Raw genomic sequence first — 16715 nt, 5'->3', positions numbered from 1 at the left:
TACTTCGACTATTTGAATGTAGGGCTACTAAACTATAGTTTACAAATCATAGGAACTTGCACTATTTGAGTTAGCTTTATAGTTACTGTAATCAAAGTGGTTCTTGATATTTCAGAGCACATGTATTGGTTAAATTGGATGCCTAAACTTTTGAAACAAGTATCTGGCCAAAATAAGCAGCCTACAGTCATATGCCAGTTTCACAAAAATGTTGCCATTTCTGAGTACCAAAATATTTATACTAATTAGAGTTAGGTCTTAGCCTAGCACGAGGAAAGGATGGACCTTTCTTTTGAGTATTGGTTTAAAAACTTTCTGTGTTTGGGAACTGGACTTTCATGTCATAAACATGTTATAGTATTTAAATTTCTAGTTTGCCATCCAAAGTAGAGAAGAGATGTAATAAATTCTAAGGTAAATCCATAGAGTTACAACTTAACAAGAATCACATAACTAGTGGCAGAAGTGAAACCAGAGTGGTATAATTAGTAGAAGTGAAATCAGGCCTGCTTTGTCTCTTTTCAGATTGCTTCTGGGTTGAGAGCAGTTTTTGTGGACAGTTTTGAATGCCAGTACCAGAAGTCATGTGGGTTTTTAAGGAAGCTGTGTGTTAGGAAGGTAACACTTGGTAGCAGTATGAATGGTAGTTTGGCATAGCAGGGGAGTAGAAAGAGTGGGACCAAGATGCCAAGAGGCAGAACAAGTGTAGTTGGAATGGATTTGTTATATAGAATGTTGTTGAAATTAAAAATAATAATAATAAAAAAGGAAAGGTGGGTATATGTCCTGGGTAAGCTTTGCCTTGATGAAAATTATTTTAAATATTATAAAGAAAATGCCTTATGTTCTAAGAGAGAGAAGAATTCTGAAAATATTTAGTATTGTGCCCTCTTCGTTTCTCCCTTCTTACTCCCAAAAAAGTGGGGTGGGGGGAAGAGTGTTTGGCTGTCTTTTGTAATTTTGGAGGGGGGCAAGATTCGTATATGTACTGTATGTATAGGTATTTATATCTTGCTCTGACCCAGAAAGGACTGAGACTTTTAAGAGTACTTTAGTCACATTTTAAAACTAGCACGGTGTTTGCATTAAAGGTGGATGACAAGGGAGAATCAGGATAGAGATATAAAACAGCAAGAAATTAGGGTACTAAAACAGTTCTTACAGAAGTACAGTGATTTTTGGATTTTTGTAGAGAACTTGCTGGATGGCCACCAGTTTTGCTCTAAGAATTCAGGCAGTAGCCTAAAGGTAAGTACAGATATGTTCATGAGATGAAAATGAGCCAGTTACTCAGGAAAAGCACAGCTGTTCTTGATATTTAAATTGAAAACCAGAAAGAAATTTCAGTGGATCACAAATACTGTGGCTCCGTATCTAGTTTTTTTCTCATTGTTTTATATCATTGTAGAAGTTATTTTTAAAATCATGTCTGAAGAAAACTAAATACTGGTAAAAATGTCTCTAGAAAGTGACGGACATGGGCAGGTGTCTCATGTGTTCAAAAATTTGAGGGAGAGCTTTGCATTCTTGGGATTGATAGCTAGCTGTCTGGTGTATAGTTCCAGGAGAAAGTCTGTAAAGCAGAGTCCTTCACATTACCTGATATTGGAGTGTGTATATTTGTTTTGTTAGAAACAGAACAGCAACAAAAAGATCCTTAAATTGTTTTATCACTCTACTTAATTTCTAATATTAAAAATTAAATGGAAAATTTTGACTTCTTCCATTTAAAGCTCAATCATAGCTAATATTTCTACATTTTGGACATTCAGAGCATCTGGCAGCCTAGAATTCCTAGTCTAGCCACTTAGCGTAAGATTAAGCCATTTCTATTGGAGACACAGGTATCTTGTACCTTTTAAAACATGTATTTGTTTCTTTCCTTTTATTTGGTTGTGATTTACTTTTATTTCTTTTCATATGTGTTCTTGAATTAGTATATGTTCTATATGTAATTTGTATTAGATATGTATACATACAGAGATATGTGATACATATGTTCTTTCTCTTTTTTTTTTTTTTTTTTTTTAGTTGCGGCAGGCGGGATCTTTCCTTGCAGCTCATGGGCTTCTCTGTAGTCGTGGCATGTGGGCTCATTAGTTGTGGCACGTGCGCTCAGTAGTTGCGGTGTGCAGGCTTAGTTGCCCTGAGGCATGTGGGATCTTAGTTCCCCCACCAGGGATCGAACTGGCGTCCCCTGCATTGCAAGACGGATTCTCAACCACTGGACCACCAGGAATGTCCCCCTATAATGTTCTGTTTTGAATTAGATGGGACAAGTAAATGTGGTTTTATATGATGTGACTACATTTTGAATAAATAAACATTTACAACCGGAGTATGATTTGTTTCCCCATCAAAATGTTCATGTGGAAACTAATGTAGACATCAATTTTTTTTTTTTCAAATTAAAGTAGACAAACTTGGTGTGAATTTAGAAATCTGAGTCTAGGACTTCCCTGGTGGCCAGTGCAGGGGACACGGGTTCGAGCCCTGGTCCGGGAAGACCCCACATGCCGTGGAGCAACTAAGCCCGTGCGCCACAACTACTGAGCCTGCACTCTAGAGCCTGTGAGCCACAACTACTGAGCCCTTGTGCCACAACTGCTGAAGCCTGTGCGCCTAGAGCCTGTGCTCTGCAACAAGAGAAACCACGGCAATGAGAAGCCCGCGCACCGCAACGAAGAGTAGACCCTGCTTACCGCAGCTAGAGAAAGCCCACACACAGCAACAAAGACCCAATGCAGCCAAAAATAAATAAATAAATTGATTTTTTAAAAAAAGAAAGAAATCTGAGTCTATATCCAATATTCTGGTAATACAGGTGAAGTAGACAAGGATCTTTCCAAGCATTGATTTTTGTATGACAATGAAGAACCTGAATATTTGAGAAAGAAAAAAATGGGAATCTGCAAGAAAGCTTAACCCCACAGAGAATGGGCAGTCATTTTGGTGATCATCCAAACTCAACTGGTAATGAATTTAGCCCCTTCAGAAAGGAAAAGAATGCAGATGTTTGCTCAAAACAAAACAATCCAATAGAGGTTTATTATTTTAAGGTAGGAAAACATGAATTCAATTTACATTTGACTTGAAAGCTCTCCTTGCATGAACCAAGTCTAGCTAGAAAGGATTTTACACTTGTTTTCATATCTGGCTCTACTTATGTTAAAATCATTTATAAAAAGTATTCCTAATCCTGGGGTGGTCATGAAGGGCTATAGTTTACTTGGAGAAACTCACATGAAGCAATGAACAATGCAAGAAAATATAATTATACTAAGATATGTGTTAAGTGTATTTTTTTAAACAATACATAATTTATCTGGAATCTATTAGAGCGTGGTGTGAAGAAATGGTAGGCAGTTTTGAGGGCCACCTTTTTGGTGTCAGCTTGGTGGAACCTGATGATAACTATTTGTTGATTGACGAAAATATGTATTAACCAAGATATTATGAATGCATTTACACTTAATGTTAATTTGTATATTCTAATCATGGGAGATGCTACATAAATTTGAAAAATAGAACATTAAGATATTTAGTCTTTGAGGATGCTTGGTGCTCATGTGGATCCACAGCTCTGAATTAACACCATAGCCTTGTATAGCTGTGCAATTTAAAGTAGTAGGAGGAAGTGATGAGACATAAGTTAATTGCTGTAAGAGATAATAAATCTGACTCATATTTATTCAGCAAATGTTACTATAAAATCTGAATTAAAATTGAGACAATGTATAACTAGTTTAGGAAGCATTGATTAAATGCTATACAGCCTAGTGACTAATTAGTAACAAACACTATGGGCTTCCTGGCATTCTTAGGTTTTCTGTTGATATCAGAAGACAATATAAAATGTAGTCCTGCAGTCATAGTATAAACCAGAACCCAGGGATAGGTAGTAAATACATAATGGGACTTACCTGCCATGGGATTCTGGCATCTTATTGCTTTAGTAGATTATTGCACTTTAATTAAAAGTATATATATATATTTTTAGAACTTGAAAAAAAGTAGGTGTGTGTGTGTATAAATTATTTCTTAAGGAACAGAATTTGGGGCAAATAACTGATTCAGATGTTAGCTTCTTCCTTAGTCCTTACCTGGTTCTGTATGTTATTTGACCAGGTAGTTTTTAGTTAATAATTGTGCTGCTTATCTTTAGAGTCCCTGTCCATTGATTTAAAAAGGGAGAAAAAGAAAACAAGAATTGGTTTCACCAAAAAATAATTGAGTCAGATTAATTTCCTAAAACCTTTCTTTAGAGCATGCCATACCTTTTCACCAGTTAAAACCCTATTGGTTGTAAAAATCAGGAATTGCTCTTAAAACAGAAAAACTTTTGATTAGTCATTGTTGAAGTGTAAATCTCTTACCAAAAATTCTGTAACAAGCTTAGTGTGAATATAGTTCTTCCCCTCCAAGTTATGTTTATGTTATTTGCCTCATTATCTAGAGTTTTATTCATTGCAAGTCAGATGTGAAATTCCATTTGGGGAGTCTGTTGTATTGGTAAAATAGTGTTTTTATATATATCCTCATCTCTTTAGAAACAACAATTTAATAGACTTTGGCTCCTTTTCAAGAAGTAAGGAGTAAGTAAAATTTCTAAGAAGTCCACTATATCCTAGATTGCATTTTCTCTAGCAATTTATTTGATCTGGATTTTTTTTTTTTTTTTTTTTTGGGTCTGCATTGGGTCTTTGTTGCTGCGTGTGGGTTTTCTCTAGTTGTGGCAAGCGGGGGCTACTCTTCGTTGTGGTGCGCAGGCTTCTCATTGCAGTGGCTTCTCTTGCTGCGGAGCACAGGCTCTAGGCATGTGGGCTTCAGTAGTTGTGGCGCAAGGCCTTAATTGCTTCTCAGCATGTGGGATCTTCCCGGACCAGGACTCAACCTGTGTCCCCTGCGTTGGCAGGTGGATTCTTAACCACTTTGCCACCAGGGAATTCCCTGATCTGGATTCTTATTTATAGTTTATTTAGATATTTAGATAGTGACAAAGTTAAAATCCTTGGAGTGGGAGGAGAACTAATGTTTTCATCACTTAATTTTTGTGTTACTTTTTGTTTTAAAACGAACAAAATGTATTGAAAGTTTTTTGGGGTAAGGCAGGGAACCAACTATGTTTAGAAATGCATTTTACTAAAGCATTTTTTTCTAGTCATCTGATTAGTTTTAAATTGTAGAAATTTTTTGACAGTAATTTTATCCAGTTCTGTTTGCAGTCCAGTTACAACGCAGGGATCACAGCAAACACAGCCGCCACAGAAGCACTATGGCATTACCTCTCCCATCAGCTTAGCAGCCCCCAAGGAGACTGACTGCCTACTTACCCAGAAACTAATTGAGACTCTGAAGCCTTTTGGCGTTTTTGAAGAGGAAGAGGAACTGCAGCGCAGGTCAGTGTGTGTATATATCTTTCTTTTTTTGAATTTTATTTTATTTTATTTTTTATACAGCAGGTTCTTATTAGTTATTCATTTTATACATATTAGTGTATATGTATATCTTTTTTTAAGTTACAATTTTTTATTAACATAATAAACTAGTTTTGAGGAACTCAGCAAGTCAGAATTATTCTCCCCAATATATGTCTGTTTCAAACAAGAATGATAACTAGAAAAAACTTTTCGTCTATATAAAGTTCTATTCCCTTAATTTTGATTTGTGATACTTTTGGTTAGTATAGTATTACAGCATTGTCAGGAGAAAGGGGAATGCCCTGCTAAGCTAGAGGAATGCCTCACCCAGTGTAACAGTGCTTACATATAGCTAATACTATAAACTTCTTTTCTGATAACTTAAAGACTGGTTAAAATTTAGGAAGCCACCTATTAAAGCTTTTTCATTTTAATTAGTAGTGATCTAGAATAACAAACAACTTGATACTTGATTGATATTTGCTCTATCAACAGGATTTTAATTTTGGGAAAATTAAATAACCTGGTAAAAGAGTGGATACGAGAAATCAGTGAAATCAAGGTAAGGTGACTTAATTGTCTAGGAAGTAATTTGCCAGCTGAACGCAGCAATTGTCTTATATAAGTATTTAGAGTCTTGAATGCGGAAGGTGTTTTAGACTGTTGACAGCAGAATTTGTATTTGGTATGTAGCTTTTTTGGGGGTTATTTTTGGCCATACCGTGCAGCATGTGGGATCTTAGTCCCCCAGCCAGGGATCAAACTCGAGTCCTCTGCATTGGGCAGAGTCTTAACCACTGGACCGCCAGGAAGGTCCCGGTACCTAGCTATTTTGAAAGCAGGAAAAACTGAACTGAATTCAGTGATTTTATAAATACTTTTGGTTGTAACACTTCAAAGCTCAGTAATTACTTACACGCTTTACAGAAATAATGTTTCCCACAAAAGGTGCTTTAAAAAATGTGTTAAACACGGTTGTTACAGACAGATGAGTGTGCTTAATTTTGAGGCAAAGTAGTGAAATGTTTTTCATGTTATCAAGAAAAAAAATTGACTGGTTTTGAGTCTCCCTTATATGCTGGACCACATTCACGCACAGCACGAAATAAGTCAGGTTCTTTACAGATGGTATTTTGATAGATGCTGGATTGTGTCTGTGCCATCTTTGTGCCCACTCTTTTAAGAACAATGTAGCATTGTCATTTGGATAAATTGTGATTTGACAATTGATTTCGATAAAACGTTTGCTTCACTTAGGAAAAAAAATGTATTAAACATGTTTATTAAGTATTTGAGAATCTTGTTACCTTTTAAGGAATTCTGCAACGATGAGCATTTTTTAGGCCTTCAGATGTTAGACTCAAACTGAATTATCTATTCAGTTTTTTATAATAATATTCTTTGAGTTTCTAATAACTTTTTAAAAGAATATCATACAACTGTTGAATCCATGAATAGGCTTCTGGTAAAGGAAATGTAGTTTTTTGTGGTTTTTTTGAATTTTATTTTATTTATTTTTTTATACAGCAGGTTCTTATTAGTTATGTATTTTATACTTATTAGTGTATATATGTCAATCCCAATCTCCCAATTCACCCCCACCCCAGCCACTTTCTCCCCTTGGTGTCCATATGTTTGTTCTCTGGAAATGTATTCGTAAAGTTGTGTTTAGAAGCCATTTTTTAAAAACTCTGTAAATAGTGGTCATTTTTCCAGGATAGTACAAAATGCATATTTAGTCTATAATACAGCTGAAAAATTGATAGTAAGAGAACCAGAGGTAGAAGAAAACCTGAGAGAAGGTATCAAGGTAGGAGAAAACCAAAGGTAGAAGAAAACCTGAGAGAAGGTATCAAGGTAGAAGAAAAGTAAGTTAAAGTCTTCTGGCTTTAGTCAAATTTATAATACTGTTTTCTTAAAGCAGTGTATATATATTTCAAAGCAACTGATTAAAACTTCAGCAGCCAGAATATTCTAAACTGGGGACTCCATGTATACTACATGTTTGTCATTGATAGAATTTTGATAAAAATGATATTTTGAAAAGGATTTCTTTTTGAGCTGAGCAAAGGATGTCCAGGTTTAAGTATTTTTACTCATTTATTGAACTTAGTGATTCTTTAATCTTGCATAGGAAACACAGCTTTGTTTTTAATGGCTTTTTCTTAGACATTTAAGTTGAAAACTGTTATAAGGCCAGAACTTAGATTTATTTAATGTGAAACGAGTACTGTCTCATTGATAGTTTTGTTTCAGTAATTGAGTGCCTGGTTAGTTTCTTTAACTGGTAATTCTATTTTTAATAATTAATTAATTAATTGGCTGTGTTGGGTCTTTGTTGCTGCGTGTGGGTTTTCTGTAGTTGCGGCGAGCGGGGGCTACTCTTCCTTGCGGTGCGTGGGCTTCTCATTGCGGTGGCTTCTCTTGTTGCGGAGCACGGGCTCTAGGTGTGCGGGCTTCAGCAGTTGTGGCTCGCGGACTCTAGAGCGCAGGCTCAGTAGTTGTGGCACACGGGCTTAGTTGCTCCGCGGCATGTGGAATCTTCCTGGACCAGGGCTCGAACCCGTGTCCCCTGCATTGGCAGGCGGATTCGTAACCTCTGCGCCACCAAGGAAGCCCTATCTGGTAACTCTTGATACAGTTCTTCCTGCTGGTTTTCTTGAGGGTAAGAAAAATTATTTGGATTAATGAAATTAATGCTCATTCCTAATCAAATTTGTCAGTGTTCTTTTCTCTGTAGCCTAACTCTGGAGGTAGTAAATTGGTTAGAGAGTGGGACTTTAGGGGCTTTACAAGTTTGATCTTTTTTTTTTTTTTTTTTTGCGGTACGCGGGCCTCTCACTGCTGTGGCCTCTCCCATTGCGGAGCACAGGCTCCGGACGTGCAGGCTCAGCGGCCATGGCTCACGGGCCCAGCCGTTCCGCGGCATGCGGGATCCTCCCAGACTGGGGCACGAACCCGTGTCCCCTGAATCGGCAGGCGGACTCTCAACCACTGCGCCACCAGAGAAGCCCTACAAGTTTGATCTTTCATATCTGTTTTCCTAGGGAGAATTTCTTCCTCAGCTGCTTGGTTTTAAGACCTGATACAGGATGTCTTGATGTTGACACTATTGATATTTTGGGACCACGTATTTTTTTCATTTCTGGCCACGCCGCGCGGCTTGTGGGATCTTAAGTTCCCTGACCAGGGAATTGAACCCGCGTCCTCTGCAGTGAAAGTGTGGAGTCCTAACCACTGGACCACCAGGGAATTCCTCACATATTTCTTTTTTAGGGACTGTCCTGGAAGCTGTTAAGCAGCACTCTTCCAACTAGATGCACTGCCTGTCTGCTCTCCCCAGATTGTGACAACCAAAAATATCTCCAGTTAAATCAGTAGCAAACCACTGATTTTTCTGGGGGTGGCATGTGGGATCTTAGTTCCCTGACCAGGGATTGAACCCGCACCCCCTACAGTGGAAGCATGGAATCTTAACCACTGCACCACCAGGAAAGTCCTAAGAACCACTGGTTTTTGATGTATAGTTACAATTAATTTATAATATTTTGGGGAAAATTTATATACAATATGAATTTTATTTAAGTTGTTTGACTTGTTTGCCATCTAATATCCTGAGACTTAAAAAAGATTTGCAATTGAAAAGTTCTTCTGTGATGTTAATTAAAAATCTTAATTTCTGGATTACAACTGTAATAGCTATAAACATACTAATGTCTAATACAGTAGCCACCAGCCACACTTGGCCATTTCAGTTTAAATTAAAATTAAACATTCAGCTCCTCAGCCACCCTAGCTACATTTCAAGTGGTAGTGAAATATAGCTAGTGCCTACCGTATTGGACAGTTCTCCTGGAGAGCGCTTATCCGAAAGATTTGTATTTTACTAGAGATGTCCACAGAACATTGTTCTCAGGTAGTTTTTTCCTATCTTCCTTTGTAGGCATATTTCTGTACACACCTTGCTGGCTTAACTTAAATAACCAAGCCAGCTGTACAGGTGGTTTCTAAAATATCTAAACGTAGGAAGAGGTGGTGGCGCCTCCTTTTAGAAATGTAATGCCGCACATTTAGATTGCCTGTTCCTATAAGTGATGACTGCGTGTGCCCTTAAAAGCAAGGGAGTCCCCTGAGCCTTTTACAGTTTATTTTTAGGGTTGTTGGAATATGAAGTAACAATTTATGTCACTTTGGGAGGTGGTGGGGAAGAGTGGTCTCTTTTACGTTCTGCTACTGAGTAAGACTTTACTGAGGAATTAGAAAGGAGAGAGAAACATGGATCTAGCACACATTAAGATTTGGTGGTTTTTTTTGTGGACAGACATTATCCTTACCACCAAGGGTGGTTAAACGTATTCTCCATAGTACTTTATAGTCATACCAGGGTCAGAAAGATGATTTCTAAGTGCTTTCCTTTCTCCTCATTCCTGGTGTTTTTACTCTAAGAAATCATCAATAAGTTTAGTTCTGCTCAAAATCATCCCACTAAAGCCTACTAAACTATTAAACGTAGCCTTATTGGCCTTAAAGTCACTTTGGATACAGTAAAATTATAGTCTAATGTACTGCGACATATTTGGTATAATCACTGAATACAGTCTTTTAAGCAATCAGAATGTGTTTTTGTTATATTCTAACATTCATGATTTATGCGGCACCTTATCATGAATAAAATTTCTGATTCTAACATTGCTTCTGTGGAATCACATGATTTCCTCTACCACAGTCTTTGTAGCAGTTTCCAAAAATGTGGCAAAATTCTAACACTAATTGAAAGTTGAAAATTGCTTAAATTTCAAGTTAGGTTGATCTATGAAGGCCTGGTATTTTGTAGAGCTTATAGTTTGTTTACCCTCTGTATAAATTTGCATAGAAATCTTACTTGGTTTTTTTTTTTTAAAATGTAGTGTTATTTGAAATAGTTACCTTTGTGCTCCACTGGCAAAATAACTATTTTTTGTTTGCTTCAACAGAATCTTCCACAATCTGTAATTGAAAATGTTGGTGGAAAAATATTTACATTTGGATCTTATAGATTAGGAGTACATACAAAAGGTAAATATTGTTTATATTGTTTTAATTATCTTGAGAAGGAATACTTCTTTAATTTTTTAAAAATTATAATGACACATCCATCTCAGTTACTTGAAGTGTATTATACAGCTTAGGTTTGCATGGAAGAGACGACTTCAGGGAGCCTAAATTTGGTAAAAGAAGAAAGATATAAAATGATACCTTTCATACCTGTGCCCTCCAGTGCAGTATTAAGTAAAATAAAAAATTCAGTTTCTCAGTAGTAGTAGCCACATTTTCATTGTTAAATAATCACATATGGTTAGTGGCTACCGTACTGGAAAGTGCGCATGAAGTACACTTTTCCCCTTGGGGAGTCATTTTGGACAGTGCTGCTCTGTATATCATTTCCGCTACCTGAAGAATATCAGAAGAAAATGATATTAAAATAATGATATCTTCTTCTGGAAATCAGAAGAAAAATGAATTAAAGCTTGAAAAAAATCTGTATTATAGTCGTGAAATATAGTTAAGGAAAAAACAAACCAAAAAAATGTGTATCTGCAACACAGTAACAATCACTAATAATACTTTCTTAGTTACATTTGTAGTTTTTCTCCCCTGTGTAAATAAATATACAATAAGAATGTTATCATGGCAGAGAATATTATTGAACTCTTTCTTTTTTACTGAGCATAGTTAGTAATCTTTTGGTCTTCATAATCTTATTTATTCTTATGTAACAGATAGAGGAGTCTGAGACTTAAAAAGGCAATACAACTTGAACGGTTGCTCCCAGCCATCTCCTGGCAGAGCTAGGATTCTAACTCTGGCAGTCTGAGGCTGTACTCTTCAACCATTAGCCACTAGCCTCTGTTAAAAGTATCTGCCAGTCTCTGGTTCTCTCTGTTGTGGCATTATTCCTTCTCCCCATCTCCCACTACTCTGTGCTGGAAGTAGTACATTTGCTTTTGATGTGTCCTGTGAACTGTATGCCCTTCTCCCCCTTCATGAATATGCCAGATAAACAGCCTTCAGAGTTAGTGCCTCAGGTATTGAGTCTTTTAGGAAAATGATTATGTTGACCAGATTCCATATTGATCTCTTCTTTTTATGATCCCAGTTATTGATTTTAATCATCTTTTTTGTGCTCTCCCTATGTACTCAGTGCTGGCCTCCTATCAAGCACTAAATTAATAACAACTGTTCTTACCATGGTCTGCCTCTTTGGATTCTTGCCATTGGTCCTTCTTGAAGTGCATAGGTCCCATTTAGGTGCAGGTAGGAGCCTGGAAGCACCAGTCACAATGTATAAATGATAACTGTATTTTTTTGTTTCACTAATGAACATGGCTGTGACTAAGGACACCAAGATGTTGGGTGTATTCTTGAATAATTGCCTCTCTTACCATAAGAGTTCCTATCTGAGTCACCTTCCTTTGACTCCCAGTTCACCTGGGCCACTACAAATAGAAGATGCTGCAGGAAAAAGTATATCCCATCGATTAGGGTCATGTTTTTCTTATACTGACAGGTAATTTTATTTTTAAGGAGAGGGGTGCATTTAGAGGCTCATCAGTGTAACATTAACAGGTTTTCAACATCAAATACTGCCATGATAAGATGTAAAATAATTTTCTTGTAATGGTAACTAGTGGTTGATGGGCTTAATTTTTTTTTTTAGGTGCCGATATTGATGCGTTGTGTGTTGCACCAAGACATGTTGATCGAAGTGACTTTTTCACCTCGTTCTATGATAAGTTGAAATTACAGGAAGAAGTAAAAGATTTAAGAGTGCGTAAATGTTCAGAGTGAAAGGGGAGGAGTTATAAAAATCAGTTTAGTCAATTGAGTGAGTTTTATGGTATAGCCATTAATTTATTGAACTCTTGCAATTTGCCAGACCCTTTTAAGCTTAATGTGTATGCTTGCATTTTATTCTTTACAGCAGTCTAAAATCATAAATCTGTAATCTCATGTACAGAGTAGGAAGTGAGGCAAACAAAGTAAATATTAAGCAACTTGGCCACCGTCACATATCCGAGTGGCAGAGATCAAGAATTTGAACCTAGGCTTGTGCGACTTAGGATTCTCGAGTCTTAAACCTGTTTACTGAGAACCTAGTCTGTGTCAGGTGTTGTGGTAAATTATGTTTAAGCTATGTCAGTACTGCATTCATTTAAGAGCACTAAAGCTAGTGTAGCCCTAAGGTATACTTTCAGAGACACTGATTTTTAAATTTTCCCACAGGCTGTTGAAGAGGCATTTGTACCAGTTATCAAACTGTGTTTTGATGGGATAGAGGTAAGGTTCACATAGACAGTTCTTACTGTGTGTTATTTTGATAGGTGTAGGTTAAAAATTTGATTTATTTCAAAGGTTTATAATTGGTGAGTTGGTATGATATTAATACGAATTAAGTTTTTTTTGAAATGGAAGTGACAGCCTATTCTTTGTAGTCTCTTTTAAAAAAGAGCCTAGTGAAACCAGGAGTTAAAATATAGACAGAAATGTACTGACTGTGAAGTGGCTGCTACAGAACAGCTTAATTGATAGTTTTTCCATAGGCAGATTTTATATGCTTTTAGTCTCCTTAAGGTAATATAACTATATTTTTGCAAGTGGAACTTTGGCTTCATTTAAATTAAATATTTAAGAGTTGAGAGAAAATTGTGACCTGATGTCATGTATGCTGAAATATTTTCTGATAGGGAAGGATATATGAGCTCAGATTCTTTTTTTTAAATTTATTTATAAATTTATTTATTTATTTATTTGTTTTTATTTTTGGCTGCTTTGGGTCTTTGTTGCTGCGCGCGGGCTTTCTCTAGTTGTGGCAAGCAGGGGCTACTCTTCGTTGCGGTGCAGTGGCTTCTCTTGTTGTGGAGCACGGGCTCCACATGCAGGCTTTAGTAGTTGTGGCATACAGGCTCAGTAGTTGGGGCATGCGGGCTCAGTAGTTGTGGCACACGGACTTAGTTGCTCTGCGGCATGTGCGATCTTCCCGGACGAGGGGCTTGAACCTGTGTCCCCTGCATTGGCAGGCGGATTCTTTTTTTTGGCAGGCTGATTCTTAACCACCATGCCACCACCAGGGAAGCTCTGAGTTCAGGTTCTTGAGATGATGTGCAGTTCTCTTTGATGTTTTCAATGTGTGTAATGAAAGTAGTTGTAACAAAGCTGACCCTGAAGCAACTTTATTTATGTTACTTCTGCCATACATAATGGTGCTGGAAAGTCACTCATGGTAATAATGACGGTTATAAAATTTCAGAAATGGAAGAATAATACTTCATTGTTCTGCAAAAAAAGGTGGTTTCTATAATTGTTGCATAAGGTGCCCAACTCTATCTTGTATGAAATATGAGTAATCTTAATAAGTAGACATAAAATGTTAAATTTAGTAAAGGATTATCAAGTTCAGGCAGCTTTGATTTACTGTCAGTGTTTAAATAAATATAAAACAACCATAATGTAGGTGATGCCTTTTTTTCCCGAAAAGAACATTAACCAACAAAGGGGAGATTTTTTTGGGTGGAGAACCAACTCAATTGTGTAAACTTTTCAGGATGGAGATAAAAGTCAAATGGTTACTAGAAATATTTAATGTGCTTGTTATTACTGAGTTGCTTTTTGAGTTACCTGGGTTTTTTTTTTTTTTTTTCCCTGTGAGCATATAGTCTTTATTTCTGTCTAAATTAGGAGCGATGCTGGATTTTGGAATGTGTATCATTGGAAAATTTAGGCTATACCACAGGTACTTATTTGTGTAAATGTACAATCTTTTCCTGTCTTGTAGGTGCACGTTTAAATGATTTTTCACAGCAAGCTCTTAAAATACAGATTTTTTTTTAACGTCTTTATTGGAGTATAATTGCTTTACAATGGTGTGTTAGTTTCTGCTGTATAACAAAGTGAGTCAGCTATACATATACATATATCCCCCTATCTCCTCCCTCTTGTGTCTCCCTCCCACCCTCCCTATCCCACCCCTCTAGGTGGTCACAAAGCACCCAGTTGATCTCCCTGTGCTATGCGGCTCCTTCCCACTAGATATCTGTTTTACATTTGGTAGTGTATATATGTCCATGCCACCCTCTCACTTCGTCTCAGGTTACCCTTCCCCCTCCAGGTATCCTTAAGTTCATTCTCTACGTCTGCGTCTTTGTTCCTATCCTGCCCCTAGGTTCTTCAGAACCTTTTTTTTCCCATATATATGTGTTAGCATACAGTGTTTTTCTCTCTCTGACTTACTTCACTCTGTATGACAGACTCTAGGTCCATCCGCCTCGCTACAAATAACTCAATTTCATTTCTTTTTATGGCTGAGTAATATTCCATTGTACATATGTGCCACATCTTCTTTATCCATTCATCCGTTGATGGACACTTAGGTTGCTTCCATGTCCTGGCTATTGTGAATAGAGCTGCAATGAACATTTTGGTACATGACTCTTTTTGAATTATGGTTTTCTCAGGGTGTATGCCCAGTAGTGGGATTGCTGGGTCGTATGGTAGTTCTATTTTTAGTTTTTTAAGGAACCTCCATACTGTTCTCCATAGTGGCTGTATCAGTTTACATTCCCACCAACAGTGCAAGAGGGTTCCCTTTTCTCCACACCCTCTCCAGCATTTATTGTTTGTAGATTTGTTGATGATGGCCATTCTGACCAGTGTGAGGTGATACCTCATTGTGGTTTTGATTTCCCTTTTTCTAATGATTAGTGATCTGTATATCTTCTTTGGAGAAATGTCTGTTTAGGTCTTCTGCCCGTTTTTGGATTGGGTTGTTTGTTTTTTTGATATTGAGCTGCATGAGCTGCTTGTATATTTTGGAGATTAATCCTTTGTCAGTTGCTTCATTTGCAAATATTTTCTCCCATTCTGAGGGTTGTCTTTTCCTCTTGTTTATGGTTTCCTTTGCTGTGCAAAAGCCTTTAAGTCTCATTAGGTCCCATTTGTTTATTTTTGTTTTTGTTTCCATTTCTCTAGGAGGTGGGTCAAAAAGGATCTTGCTGTGATTTATGTCATAGAGTGTTCTGCCTATGCTTTCCTCTAAGAGTTTGATAGTGTCTGGCCTTACATTTAGGTCTTTAATCCATTTTGAGTTTATTTTTGTGTATGGTGTTAAGGAGTGTTCTAATTTCATTCTTTCACATGTAGCTGTACAGTTTTTTTTATATTGAGCTGCATGAGCTGCTTGTATATTTTATTTATATTTTATTAATCCTTTGTCAGTTGCTTCATTTGCAAATATAAAATACTGATTTCTAAAGTGATCTTATAAAAGGCTTGTTTCTCTAGCAGCATTCAAAGGTTGGAACCATGAAATCAGACCCTCAGGAATAATTACCGAATGTGTGCCAAATTTCTTTTGCCCCCAGCCTTTCCTTGAAAAAAAGGAAAAAAACAATTTTGTCAGTTGCATTCTATAAGTCTTCAAAATTAGCCAGTTTTTGTTTTGTTTCTATTTAGTCAAAACTAAGTTGGAGAAACAGACTGGAATATTATAGATACATAAGTTCTTAAATATAAGAAGTTCCCTTTTTTACTGACAGGTATATTTGGGCTACATATAACTATATTGGCCTTATATTTGAGCACCTTTTAGGATATAATTCACAGTTCATATAGGTGGAGAACTAAACAGTTAGTTTTAAATAATCCAGTATATCTGCATTTAGCAAACTTAGTATGATTAAAATGACAAGTAGCTATTTATACAAGTTCTGTTTATTTAGTATTACCATGTTTTAACATCTGGTTAAAATACCTGTGGTAAGAATTTTGTTTGAACTTTTGGAGGTGTTGTCATGTTAACAGCTGATGAGAAGATCCTGGTCTTAAGGAGTTAATAGTGTTTTCTTTTTTAAAGAAATGCCTTAAAAATAGGCAGACATGGAATGTTTTGTTTTGTTTTCGTTTTAGATTGATATTTTGTTTGCAAGATTAGCACTGCAGACTATTCCAGAAGACTTGGACTTAAGAGATGACAGTCTGCTTAAAAATTTAGATATAAGATGCATAAGAAGTCTTAACGGTATGTAAAAACCTACTTCCTTTTGCATAGTAGCAGTTTTGGTCAAATATGAAATAGTTTTTAACTCAAGCTTCATAATGAAGCTTTTAATGGCCATATTGTTTATCCATAGTGAGTCAAATAAAATGAACTTTTTGCTTAATAGTTAGACTGCAGTGGAGCATTTAGTAATTTGTTAAATCATTGGTATCTTGCATTATTATTTCTTTTCTTCCTGGGATGTTTAAATACTGTCTGACGTT

General features: G+C 36.6%; 1 protein-coding gene across 3 annotated transcripts in view; it reads left to right on the top strand.

Annotated features, from left to right (window-relative positions):
* The window catches only part of PAPOLA (poly(A) polymerase alpha), a 57463-nt gene that overhangs the window by 9414 nt on the left and 31334 nt on the right, over positions 1 to 16715 (top strand). For 2 of the 3 annotated variants that reach the window (XM_060003956.1, XM_060003954.1), the window contains exons 2-7: positions 5214 to 5399; positions 5916 to 5982; positions 10394 to 10475; positions 12118 to 12227; positions 12684 to 12737; positions 16362 to 16473. In XM_060003956.1, the coding sequence (XP_059859939.1) occupies positions 5214 to 5399; positions 5916 to 5982; positions 10394 to 10475; positions 12118 to 12227; positions 12684 to 12737; positions 16362 to 16473 (611 nt within the window). The remainder of the gene's footprint in view (positions 1 to 5213; positions 5400 to 5915; positions 5983 to 10393; positions 10476 to 12117; positions 12228 to 12683; positions 12738 to 16361; positions 16474 to 16715) is intronic. The other variant, XM_060003955.1, reaches the window with a different exon arrangement.

The sequence above is a fragment of the Delphinus delphis genome, chromosome 2, assembly GCF_949987515.2.
Source record: "Delphinus delphis chromosome 2, mDelDel1.2, whole genome shotgun sequence".
NCBI classification, from domain to species: Eukaryota; Metazoa; Chordata; class Mammalia; order Artiodactyla; family Delphinidae; genus Delphinus; species Delphinus delphis.
Note: the sequence above shows the minus strand (reverse complement) of the source record. Positions and strands in the feature narration are given on the sequence as shown.